At 42.4% G+C, this 12,561-nt stretch overlaps 1 protein-coding gene across 1 annotated transcript in view; it reads left to right on the forward strand.

Moving 5' to 3' along the window:
• Positions 1–12,561, forward strand: part of OSTM1 (osteoclastogenesis associated transmembrane protein 1) — a 51,240-nt gene that overhangs the window by 17,804 nt on the left and 20,875 nt on the right. Inside the window, exons 3-4 of the mRNA XM_077487154.1 lie at positions 2,846–2,940; positions 9,224–9,358. Of these exons, the coding sequence (XP_077343280.1) occupies positions 2,846–2,940; positions 9,224–9,358 (230 nt within the window). The remainder of the gene's footprint in view (positions 1–2,845; positions 2,941–9,223; positions 9,359–12,561) is intronic.

The following is a 12,561-nucleotide window of genomic DNA, read 5'->3' on the forward strand; positions in this document are numbered from 1 at the left end:
ACAGCTGATCACATGTTTAAAGAGCTGAAGACTCTGCTCTTTCCACAGGTGCCCGGGAGCGGCCGCCATACCGGCGGCGCAGAACAAGAGCTGCACCGCTCCGCCGTCATATGACAGACAGGCGGCAAACAGTTAAATGCTTTTTATTGACGTTTTTCACAAGAATGTAAAAAGTGCAGTGAAACAAAGTCTATCATACAATGAGACACGATGAGGGTAAACATTTGAGTAAGGGCGTGTGACATAGCAAGGTAACAGGTATAGGTGAAAGGCAGAAACAATACTGGGTGTTAAGCGTAGTGTGAGGTGTGGTGTTCCAGATACCCCATCCAGGAGCAAGCTGTGCCAGGGGGGAGGAAGCACCACACCCCATTTTCATTATGCAAAGTTTCATTTGAGAATAAGGGAGATAAAACAGGTAAGTGCATGAATGCGGAACAGCCCTCGTGTTAAACATATGTCGGGAGTACCATATCCCCTGAGAACAGAGAAAACACCAACAAAGGAAAAAAAAAAAAGTACATATAGTAACAACTGCTATAACTATTAATCATTGAGGTATAGGCAATCGGTCTGTTTTTTTTTTTTTTTTTTTTTTTTTTGATGCCATTATCAATGTTCCAACTTTTTCTTCTGGTATTCGCCTACACATTACCATTCAGGACCTATTGCACTGAGAGGGTAAGGCTTTTTTTTTTTTATTGCTGTCTATGCCTGTATTGGGGAGGTTTTTACTTCCTGCCTGAAGTATGAATCTTCCCATCAGGTACATAAACAGCTTAAAAAAAAACAAACGCAGGTTCTAACCCTCACCTCATATACTTTACTCAAAATATGATATATTGTTGTCTGTGCTCCCATTGGAGAGCTGTTTTCATGTTGTCTTTACCAGTAACAGGATGTGGCATTCTCTGTTATGGGGAAAATAATGGCAGCAATAAGATCCTGAATGACGTTCTAAGCCTTGCCTGGTCTATAAAACAACTGAGAGGAGCTCCATTTAAAATTTTACAACGATTTAGGCCAGAATTAATTAACCTTGTGAGGTTGCAAGGACCTAGGACAGAGGTGGGCAATGAATTTTCCCAAGGGGCCACATGAGAGGCTGGGACTGTTGCAGTGGGCTGAGCTTAATTCTTCTCAATATTGATTTTGGACCTGGGATGGATGTGTAAGTACATAAACATATAGAACACAAACAGCTAGCGTTTGAATAGTAGGTACAACTGCTCATAAAATAGTTATCTTTTAGACGGACAGTCTGGGGGGATTGGTTGAAACAGACAGGCTTATTCATGCCGTGGCCACAATGCTTTGCTTCTTGACCACAGCATTTTTTAACAGAGTTCAATGGGGCTGCAGTGCAAAGTTCAATGGAGCTGCAGTGCAAATATGTGCAATGAACAGGATTGTGGTGCTGCAGCATTATAGGGTGAAATCAGGTGGTGAAGAGGTGACCGAACACCTCCTCACAACCTCTTTACCACCTGTAAAATGCCCCCTGAAAAGCACTGTGACTAGGAGGAGAGAGCCTGAGATCGTTACAGTGGGAATTTCTGCAGATCCTGTCCTGGAGTCAAGAACAGGTACTTTGCTCCTGGGGTTTGCAGCGTGCAGGCACTAACGCAGGAAAAACTTGGCGGGGTAGCAGAGTGGTGGGAGAACATCGGGATGTCTCTTAGGCAACTCTGCCCCGCCAGAACTGAGCCTCCCCACTGTACCGATCAGGTCCTTGGGCTCTTTCCTTCCAGTTCTTGTAGCTCTCAAGACAGATGTCTGTCAGCATGCCTCTCTATCTGGTCCTTAATGCTTCCACTGTTGGCATGCCTCTCAAAGCCTGTCAGCTTTTTAACTGAGGAAGCTGACAGACTTTGAGAGGTATGCCAAAATTGGAGGCATCGAGGGCCAGATGGAGATCGCCAAAGGGCCCTGAGGCCGCAGTTTGCCCAGGTCTGACCTAGGATGTACCCAAGTCTAATGCCCTGTACACATGGTCGGAAATTCCGATGGAAAAGGTCCGATCGGATTATGTTGTTGGGAAAATCCGATCGTGTGTGGACTCTATCGCACTTTTTCCGTCAGAAATTCCAATGGAAAAAGTTTGAGAGCTGGATCTCGGGATCTATAATTTTTCTGACAACAAAATCCGATCAGACTTTTTCCGATTCGTTTGTAGAGAATTCCGACGGACAAAGTGCCACGCATGCTCAGATTAAATTACGAGAACAAAGCTATTGGCTACTAGCCTCTACGTAGTCCCGTCGTCCATTTAATTCTCAATCTGTGCAGCAGCTGTGTGCAGCTCTATGTGTACTGATAAGCAAAAACAGGTGTTAGTGCTTATTAAGATGCAATCATAATACATTGAACTTTTTTCTTGTTAAAAAAATAAAAAAATACATTGTACTTCGTTGCAGTTATCAGGAACAACTAATTACAGTGTATTTTTTTTTTTAAGCCCGACTCCAGCTTTTGTGCATGCCTCAACCGTCACACAGCCTCAACCACCACCCCCCACCCCCCCCCCCCCCCCTTCACACATTTAAATTCCGCTGGTCCAGTTATGCCCTGGTTCTTTCCGAGTCAAAGCCAATGGGTTTGATGATCATAGGCATTATTCAACCCAGAAGAGGACTGGTGCTGGAGAGGTGAGATTGTGGAGAACAGGGCCAGAGAAAAGTATTGCAGCTAGAGCTGCAATGGTAACTTTTAGTGTATTCCTAATTTCAAGGTGTTGGTTATAATGCAGGTTATTTTTGTTATTTGATTCCATTTTCTAAATATAAAGCCTTAAGTTTTAAAATAACATCGGTAATGTTGCTGTATGTTGCTTTCTTTTCACAAGGTTGCTTGAATATGAACCACACGAGTGTACTGGACAGCACAGCTTCATTTATGAAGACATTTGATGAGTTGATGCAATGTTTCAACATCACCAAGGTAAATCCTCTATTTACATTTTCTGATTAATTTTAAGGAAGTAGATACAGAATCGTTTGGAAGCTATTGTGTTTTCCAGGACTTTTTTGCAGTTCAGAGTGCGCCTTGCGGTTATGAACTATAAGATTGGAGATAGTAAGGATTAGGAAGTGACAAAAAAAATAGGTACCATTGGTCGTGCCAGTTTTCCTTCTTGTCAGACCGTTTCTTCATGATCAGTTTGGAAACAAATTACTTGGGAGGTTTGTTTCAGATACGGTTTGTATGTTTGCTCAGTGGTTATCACCCTGCTGTCCTATTCTTGGGGGCCACTATATTCATAAAATATTTTTGATCTATCTTTTCTGTTATGGATTTGCTCTGGGTGCTCCAATCTTGTCCAATACCTATTTGTGTTCAACTGTTGCAGGGACTTTAGCTAAAAGTTTATTTGGGGCAGGAGCTTATGCGGTAAGTCCGGTGTCTCCAGCCTGTTATACCATGCAGAATTTCCACTCCTAGCAGCGTTAGAATCATGTCACATTACCCATCCATATCATCATCTATCTATCTACAGTGCCTTGCGAAAGTATTCAGCCCCCTTGAACTTTTCAACCTTTTGCCACATTTCAGGCTTCAAACATAAAGATATAAAATGTTTATTTTTTGTGAAGAATCACCAACAAGTGGGACACAATTGTGAAGTGGAACGAAATCTATTGGATAATTTAAACTTTTTTAGCAAATAAAAAACTGAAAAGTGGTGCGTGCAAAATTATTCAGCCCCTTTACTTTCAGTGCAGCAAACTCACTCCAGAAGTTCAGCGAGGATCTCTGAATGATCCAATGTTGTCCTAAATGACTGATGGTGATAAATAGAATCCACCTGTGTGTAATCAAGTCTCTGTATAAATGCACCTGCTCTGTGATAGTCTCAGGGTTCTGTTGAAAGCGCAGAGAGCATCATGAAGACCAAGGAACACACCAGGCAGGTCCGTAATACTGTTGTGGAGAAGTTTAAAGCCGGATTTGGATACAAAAAGATTTCCCAAGCTTTAAACATCCCAAGGAGCACTGTGCAAGCGATCATTTTGAAATGGAAGGAGTATCAGACCACTGCAAATCTACCAAGACCTGGCCGTCCCTCTAAACTTCCAGCTCAGACAAGAAGACTGATCAGAGATGCAGCCAAGAGGCCCATGATCATTCTGGATGAACTGCAGAGAACTACAGCTGAGGTGGGAGAGTCTGTCCATAGGACAACAATCAGTCATACACTGCACAAATCTGGCCTTTATGGAAGAGTGGCAAGAAGAAAGACATTTCTCAAAGATATCCATAAAAAGTCTCGTCTAAAGTTTGCCACAAGCCACCTGGGAGACACACCAAACATGTGGAAGAAGGTGCTCTGGGCAGATGAAACCAAAATCGAACTTTTTGCCCACAATGCAAAACGATATGTTTGGCGTAAAAGCAACACAGCTCATCACCCTCAACACACCATCCCCACTGTCAAACATGGTGGTGGCAGCATCATGGTTTGGGCCTGCTTTTCTTCAGCAGGGACAGGGAAGATGGTTAAAATTGAGGGGAAGATGGATGCAGCCAAATACAGGACCATTCTGGATGAAAACCTGTTGGAGTCTGCAAAAGACCTGAAACTGGGACGAAGATTTATCTTCCAACAAGACAATGATTCCAAACATACAGCAAAATCTACAAAAGAATGGTTCACAAATAAACGTATCCAGGTGTTAGAATGTCAAAGTCCAGACCTGAATCCAATCGAGAATCTGTGGAAAGAGCTGAAAACTGCTGTTCACAAACGCTCTCCATGCAACCTCACTGAGCTCGAGCTGTTTTGCAAGGAAGAATGGGCAAGAATTTCAGTCTCTCGATGTGCAAAACTGATAGAGACATACCCCAAGGGACTTGCAGCTGTAATCACAGCAAAAGGTGGCTCTACAAAGTATTAACGGAAGGGAGCCAAATAATTTTGCACGCCCCACTTTTCCTTTTTTTTATTAGTTAAAAAAGTTTCAAAAATCCAATAGATTTTGTTCCACTTCACAATTGTGTCCCACTTGTTGGTGATTCTTCACAAAAAATAAAAATTTTATATCTTTATGTTTGAAGCCTGAAATGTGGCAAAAGGTTGAAAAGTTCAAGGGGGCCGAATACTTTCGCAAGGCACTCTATCTATCTATTTTAGAACTATAGGAGAAAACATTTTTTAGTTATTTTTCATTTTGGATAGAGCATGGGAGGTGTTTTTTTTTTTTTTTTTTCCAACATCTTTGTCCCACTGTGGAGATTTCCCTTCACTTCCTGTCCCATAGCCAAACAGGAGGAGAGAGGAAATCCCTGCAAATTAAGGGAATTCCTTGGGGACCCCAGGTTACCAGAACTAGTGTCCCCATTGGAAGATTTCCCCTCTATTACGTTTCTGGCGACAACCCAAAATTTGGGTTTTACTTCTAGTTCAATGATAACAGTAAACAAGACAAATGGAGAGGCTGGATCTCCCTAATGGGGGCATAGACAGTAATACAATCTGACATGTGCTATTATCCATCTCCACTCTATCCAAACCCCCCCCCCCCCCCAATGTTTTTTTATTTATTTTTTTTTTTTTAAAGAGTTTTTTTCATTTATATATTCTTTATTTTTCCATTTTAAATAACATTTACCAAATACAAAACGTACAAATAATTCCCCCCCTCCAATGTTATGCCTTTAGTTATATCTTAAGCAGAGGCCTGAGAGAGTAACATACATTTATTTTTAAATTGCGGTGATAATTTTATAGTGCACACAGACACAATCATATTATCAATTTTTATGTAAAAGATGACATTAGGCCGAGTGTCACACTTTAAAATGAAGCACGCAGGTGGAATAGCGACAAACTTCCGGTACATTATATTATCTATATCCAACCCTTTAAAAGCCTTTACAGGTTACCAGTTTAGAGTAACACAGAAGGTCTGGGGCTAGAATTATTGCCCTCACTCTGACATCCATGGTGATACCTCACATGTGGTGCGATTGCCATTTACACATTTGTTCAGTACTTGCATGCGCATTCACATTTGCATGTGACACAAGGGGATGGGGGCGCTTTAAAATTTTATTATTTTAATTTAACACCATACTTCCAATAAACCAAGATCAGTTTGGTCAGATGCTTTCTCAAGCCGAGAACTGGTTGTAAACAACAAACCGGAAGTGACAAAATCCTCAGCATTTCCTGTTTCTTGACATCAGAGTGAAAGGAACAACATTGGTTCCTTGCACTCTGTGTACAGCAATGAACACAGCCGATCGCATTGTTATTGGGCTCTCTGTCAGGATAGGAGAGCCCGCTTTTTGGAAATCATGACACGCTGTCAGGTGATATTGCTCCAGTCTACTAATTGGCTGCTGGACCTGAGTGCTATTACATGTGAGGAGTTCATATGTCATCCCATACATGGAAGCACAGGGTATTGTTGCTGGCAGCAAGGGAGCTCTGGTAAGGTGAGTATTACTTATATGGTCCCTTTCTAAAAACGTTGTTACTGCCCTGAATGAGAACGGAGGCAGTATGTCTTTACAGTGCCTTGCAAAAGTATTCACCCCCTTGGCTTTTTACCTATTGTGTTACAATACAGCCTTTAGTTCAATATTTTTTTAATGTGAATTATATGTGATGGATCAGAACACAATAGTCTAAGTTGGTGGAGTAAAATTGGAAAAATATATACATAAAACTATTTTTCAGAAATAAAAAACTGATAATTGGCATGTGTGTATGCATTCACCCCCCTTTGTTATGAAGCCCATAAAAAGCTCTGGTGCAACCAATTACCTTCAGAAGTCACATAATTTGTAAATTGATGTCCACCTTTGTGCAATCTAAGTGTCACATGATCTGTCATTACATATACACACCTTTTTGAAAGGCCCCAGAGGCTGCAACACCTATGCAAGGGGCACCACTAACCAAACGCTGCCATGAAGACCAAGGTACTCTCCAAACAAGTAAGGGACAATATTGTTGAGAAGTACAAGTCAGGGTTAGGTTATAAAAAAAAAAAAAAAATCCAAATCTTTGATCCCTAGGAGCACTATCAAATCTATCACAACCAAATGGAAAGAACGTAGCACAACAGCAAACCTGCCAAGAGACAGCCACACGCCAAAGCTCACGGACCGGGCAAGGAGGGCATTACTCAGAGAGGCAGCACAGAGACCTAAGGTAACCCTGGACAAGCTGCAGAGTTCCATAGCAGAGACTGGAGTATCTGTACATAAGGCGACAATAAGCTGTACTGGGCTTTATGGCAGAGTGGCCAGAAGAAAGCCATTACTTTCAGCAAAAAAACAAAATGGCACGTTTTTAGTTTGCGAAAAGGCATGTGGGAGACTCCCAACATGTATGGCGGAAGGTGCTCTGGTCTGATGAGACTAAAATTGAACTTTTTGGCCATCAAAGAAAACGCTATGTCTGGCGCAAACCCAACACATCACATCACCCAAAGAACCCCATCCCCACAGTGAAACATGGTGGTGGCAGCATCATGCTGTGGGGATGTTTTTCAGCAGTTGGGACTGGGAAACTGGTCAGAGTTGAGGGAAAGATGGATTCTGCTAAATACAGGGATATTTTTGAGCAAAACCTGTACCATGCTGTGTGTGATTTGAGGCTAGAATGGAGGTTCACCTTCCAGCAGGGCAATGACCCCAAACACGCTGCTAAAGCAACACTTGAGTGGTTTAAGGGGAAACGTAAATGTGTTGGAATAGCCTAGTCAAAGTCTAGACCTCAATCCAATAGAAAATCTGTGGTCAGACTTAGATTGCTGTTCACAAATGCAAACCATACAACTTGACGGAGCTGGACCAGTTTTGCAAGGAGGAATGGTAAGATGTGGCAAGCTCATAGAGACTTATCCAAGGCGACTTGGAGTTGTGATAGCCGCAAAAGGTGGCTCTACAAAGTATTGACTTTAGGGGTGAATAGTTATGCACATTGACTTTTTCTGTTATTTTTCTGTTATTTTGTCCAATTTGTTGTTTGCTTCACAATAAAAAATAAAAAAAATCTTCAAAATTGTCTGCATGTTCTGTAAATTAAATGATGCAAATCCTCAAAACAATCTGTGTTAAATCGGGATTCCATTGACCAATAACAGCGAGCAGCGCCATAAAATTCCAGGTTGCCATCACAACGGGCGGCATCATCAGAAGTTCCCGCCCCCCATTGTGATGGCAACCAAACATATTTCGCCATGACGACGTTCCACACAGAATCTTGGGAAGACTCAGAATAAGCTCCCAGGGGACTTTGCAAAGCCGGGAGAGGCGAAAAACACTCCTACTTCCACGGGAGGAGAGACCGGAAGTTGAAATACTAATTAAAATGATAAGGTAATTACGGCGCAATTATTTTTTTAAGGGGCATTTGAGCATTAATGACAGTAACAGAATGGGCTAAGATATGTTGAAAAATTTGGTTACAACACCGCTTTAATTCCAGGTTCTGAGGCAACAAAATGCGAAAAATGCCAAGGGGGGTGAATACTTTTGCAAGGCACTGTTAAGTGGTAGTGAAGGCCTTTTTGTTTGTTTTACTTACAGGTAAGCCTTATTATAGGCTTACCTGTAGGTACTGAATATATCTCCCAAACGTGCCCTGAGATAGTTTACTTGTGAAGACGCCAGTGATGTCACCAGCATATATGCGTGTGCCGTAAAACTGTGACGTTATCATGGCTCGGCCATTCAAAGAACCGCAGACTGCGAACCCGTAAAGACTGGGTGACGATGAAAGTGTGTCGCTGGAGGTCTTCAGTTTGAGATAAGTTTTACATAATGTGCTACAACGCGCGATGCATACTAGCACGTAATGCCTTTACCTTGCAGGAAGAAAATATATATATTAGGTAGTCTTTCTACTGCTTTAAGGTGATATAAACCCAAGAACATTTGAATATATTGCATCTGACCAGTCCTTCGATGTGGTGGTTGCATTAGTGTTTTCCAGGCATTTTTCCTTAGTTTTTTCCCACTTGGCGACCCGATAGCTGGGAACAATGTAAATAAGCATGCTGCACATGTAGTTATCCAACTCTAAACTTTCTACATCCTATAAAATGTGTTAGCGCTGTATACAAACAATTAATTTCTATGCTTGGAATCACAGTTCTCTGATTATTCCACATTTATCATATGTCTGGATTTACATTGTTCCTATAAGATTGATAATAGCGGATACTAATCGATTAGAACAACTGCAAATAGTTCTTGTTTTTTATTACAGGGGTCAACAGTCCCAGATCAGCATGGCAATTTTTCACATGTTTGCCAGATGTGTAATGTCACCTACAAGAATCTGAGTGATCAGTACACTAACTTAGAACATGGCAACTACTTGTGTATCGATTTAGAAGATGCTGTAAGTAATAGCAGTTTGTAATTCATTATTACAGTGTAAATATATATGCTGACATACCACATACAGCATGTTAGATTATCATTATGGTGTCCAGTTACAGTATAGACACCATAATGCTAAATGGCACTATTTAACCCTTTCACTGCCAGATCCGTTTTTGTTCATTTTTTATTTTTTTTGCACACATTTAAAATTGATTGTAGGCCTGAAGATAACCTAAAATCCCGAAACTTATTTTCTGAAAGCGGGCACCCGGGAAAGTAGTGGCACTTTCATTCATCCGCAGACACCCGATATCGTCCGCCTCCGCTATTGTCCGATTCTGCAGACGGAGGAAAATCCTATTTTTCTATCCGTCTGCAGAGCGGATCGGATGAACACGGACAGACGGTCCGTGCTCATCCGATCCCCCCACAGCGGAGAGCTGACAGGGCGGTCCCTGCACAGTGTGCCGGGACCGCCCTGTTATCCGCCGGCTCAGCGGGGACAACTGAGCGATCCCTGCTGAGCGATCCCTGCTGAGCAAGCGGATCATCACGGGGCCGATCATTACTGATCCGTCCGTGTGAAAGGGGCCTTACTGTGAAAAATAGGCCTAGAATTATTGCTCTCACCTGAGGTGCAAAACGATTTGTGACGTGTAATGGAATCAAAGGTTTCATGGGTATCTTTAATTGCTTGGGTGTAACTTACATTTTTTTTTTTTTTTTTTCTAAGCATTTTGCTCACTAAAGTTCATTTTTCATCACACAAGGGATGAAAAGTTTTTTTTGGGGACAAGTTCTCTTTTATGAGATCAGGTGTTTTTTAGACCCTTGATTTCTCATCTGCCCTGTTGAAGGTAATGGAGCACAGATTGTGTTCTATTAGCATCTTTGCCAGCCAGATCGGCTAGGAGAAAAAACGGGCAGACCCACAAGTGATGTTTTACACATCGCTTCAGGGATCTTAGTAGGAAGTGAAGATTAGCAAAAATCTGTTCGCTGATGTCCCTCCACTCTCCCCTCAGGTTCACTTTATTGCAGACCTGGAGTATAGGTCTCCTGAAGTCGTATTTTACATAGGGCTATAAACTGTATGTCGCTACTGACTGGACGCTGATGTGTTATAAAAGGCCAAAAAAAGTCCTCATATTACACAGCCCGTTTAATTGTTTTCCCCTTATGCAGCGACCCCCTCTATTCCTCATCTCTAAACCCTGACTAAAGTGGAAGTAGAGACTAAATATAAATATGCTTAAACTGCTTCCTCCTACCTATGCGGTATAGTGCTGGTAAAAAATAAAATGGATAAATACCTTACTTCAATCAATTCTGGTGCAGTCATTTGATTCAGAAGATCCCACTTTACCTTTGCCATGGAGCAGCTGCTGCATGGGGAGAGGAGGGATTGCTAAGATTCAGTGGTTTTATGCAAATTTATATGAAGTCTTTGCTTTCACTTTAATCAAAGCCAGGAGTTGCTGTGTACTTAAAGCAGCTCTAGCAGCTGCTTCAGTCAAAAAAAGCTGTCTGACTTTATCAACATGTGTAGCCTCCCTGGTGGTATTCCAGAGTCTGGCTCGGGGTGAGATTTTGGTACCATAAGCGGTATTCCCGAGCCAGACTCGGGATCACATCGCAGTATCCATATAGGGGTTTACTTACTTTGTCCCCTGGATCCAGCGCTGTCTCCCCGCTGTGATCTGTGAGCCGCCGTGTCTCGCTCGATCTGTCACAGTGCTGAGCTCCATTCCCTGCAATGCACGGGGACGTAGTTTCAGCGCCAAATTCAAAAAGTAAACACAGTATAGATACCGTATACTGTAATCTTACAGATTACAGTACTGTATCAAATAATTACACATCCCTTTTGTCCCTAGTGGTTTGCCCAGTGTCCTGAATGCAGTTTTATATAATACTATTATACATGCATATACAGGGGTTGACAAATTTGCTTTGAATTTAGGAGCCAGTTTTTTTTTTTTTTTTTTAGAGTGGTATGGATTGTCAGCTCCCGGGGTAAGGCCACTCATTTTCACCCCTATCCCTAACTCACAATGGAGCACCCAGTCAATAACTCCAATGAAACGCTACTACATCAGGGTTATGGGCTGACCAGAAAGAGTAAGGCTGGCAACAGATGGAACTGACTGGCACTGGTAGGTGGCACTGGTTGCCACTGGCAGGCACCTGGAACTGCCAGATGGCACTGGCAGGTGACACTGGTTTGGAACTGGCAGGTGACACTGGTTTGGAACTGGCAGTTGGCACTGGCGGTGGCATGTGGCACTGATTGGCAGGTGGCCCTGGTAGGCGGTGGTACTAGTTGTCACTGGCAGGTGGCACTTGTTGGTGTTGGCAGGTGGCACTAGTTGGCACTGATTGGCGGTGGCACTGGCAGGTGGCACTGATTGGTGATGGCATTGGTAGTGGCAGGTGGCACTGGTTGGCACTGGCAGGTGGCACTGATTTGCGGTGGCACTGGCAGGCACGTGGAACTGCCAGATGGCATTGGCAGGTGACACTGGTTGGCATTGGCAGGTGACACTATTGGCACTGGCAGGTGGCACTGGTTTGGAAGTGGCAGGTGGCCCTTGTTGGCGGTGGCACTTGTTGTCACTGGCAGGTGGCACTGGTTGGCTCTGGCACTGATTGGTGGCGTTGGCACTGATTGGTGGCAGGTGGCACTGATTGTCACTGGTATTCAACAATTTCCAGTGTGACTTTGGTGCAACTTTGGTGCAACTTTAATCCAACTTTACATTCTCTGGACCAAAGTTGCACCAAAGTAGTGCAAGCACCTTTTCAAAGTTGCAACTTTAAGACCGGGCCTCTTTTTTAGATGTGGTGTTTACAAGTTAAAAATTTTTTTTTTTTTTGCTAGAAAACTATTTAGAACCCCAAACATTATACATTTTTTTTTTCTAACACCATAGAGAATAAAATGGCGGTCGTTGCAATACTTTCTGTCACACCATATTTGCACAGTGGTCTTACGAGCGCACTTTTTATTTATTTTTTTTTACTTTTTGAATGAAAAAGTAAGACAACGGTAAAGTTAGGCCAATTTTTGTTTTTATATTGTGAAATATAATGTTACGCCAAGTAAATTGATACCCAACATGTCATGCTTTAAAATTGCTCCCACTTGTGGAATGTCGACAAACATTTACCCTTAAAAATCTCCAAAGGCGACATTTAAAAAATTCTACACGTTGCATG

This window comes from Lithobates pipiens, unplaced genomic scaffold (assembly GCF_037356315.1).
Source record: "Lithobates pipiens isolate NorthernLeopardFrog02 unplaced genomic scaffold, aLitPip1_a1.2 Scaffold_18, whole genome shotgun sequence".
NCBI classification, from domain to species: Eukaryota; Metazoa; Chordata; class Amphibia; order Anura; family Ranidae; genus Lithobates; species Lithobates pipiens.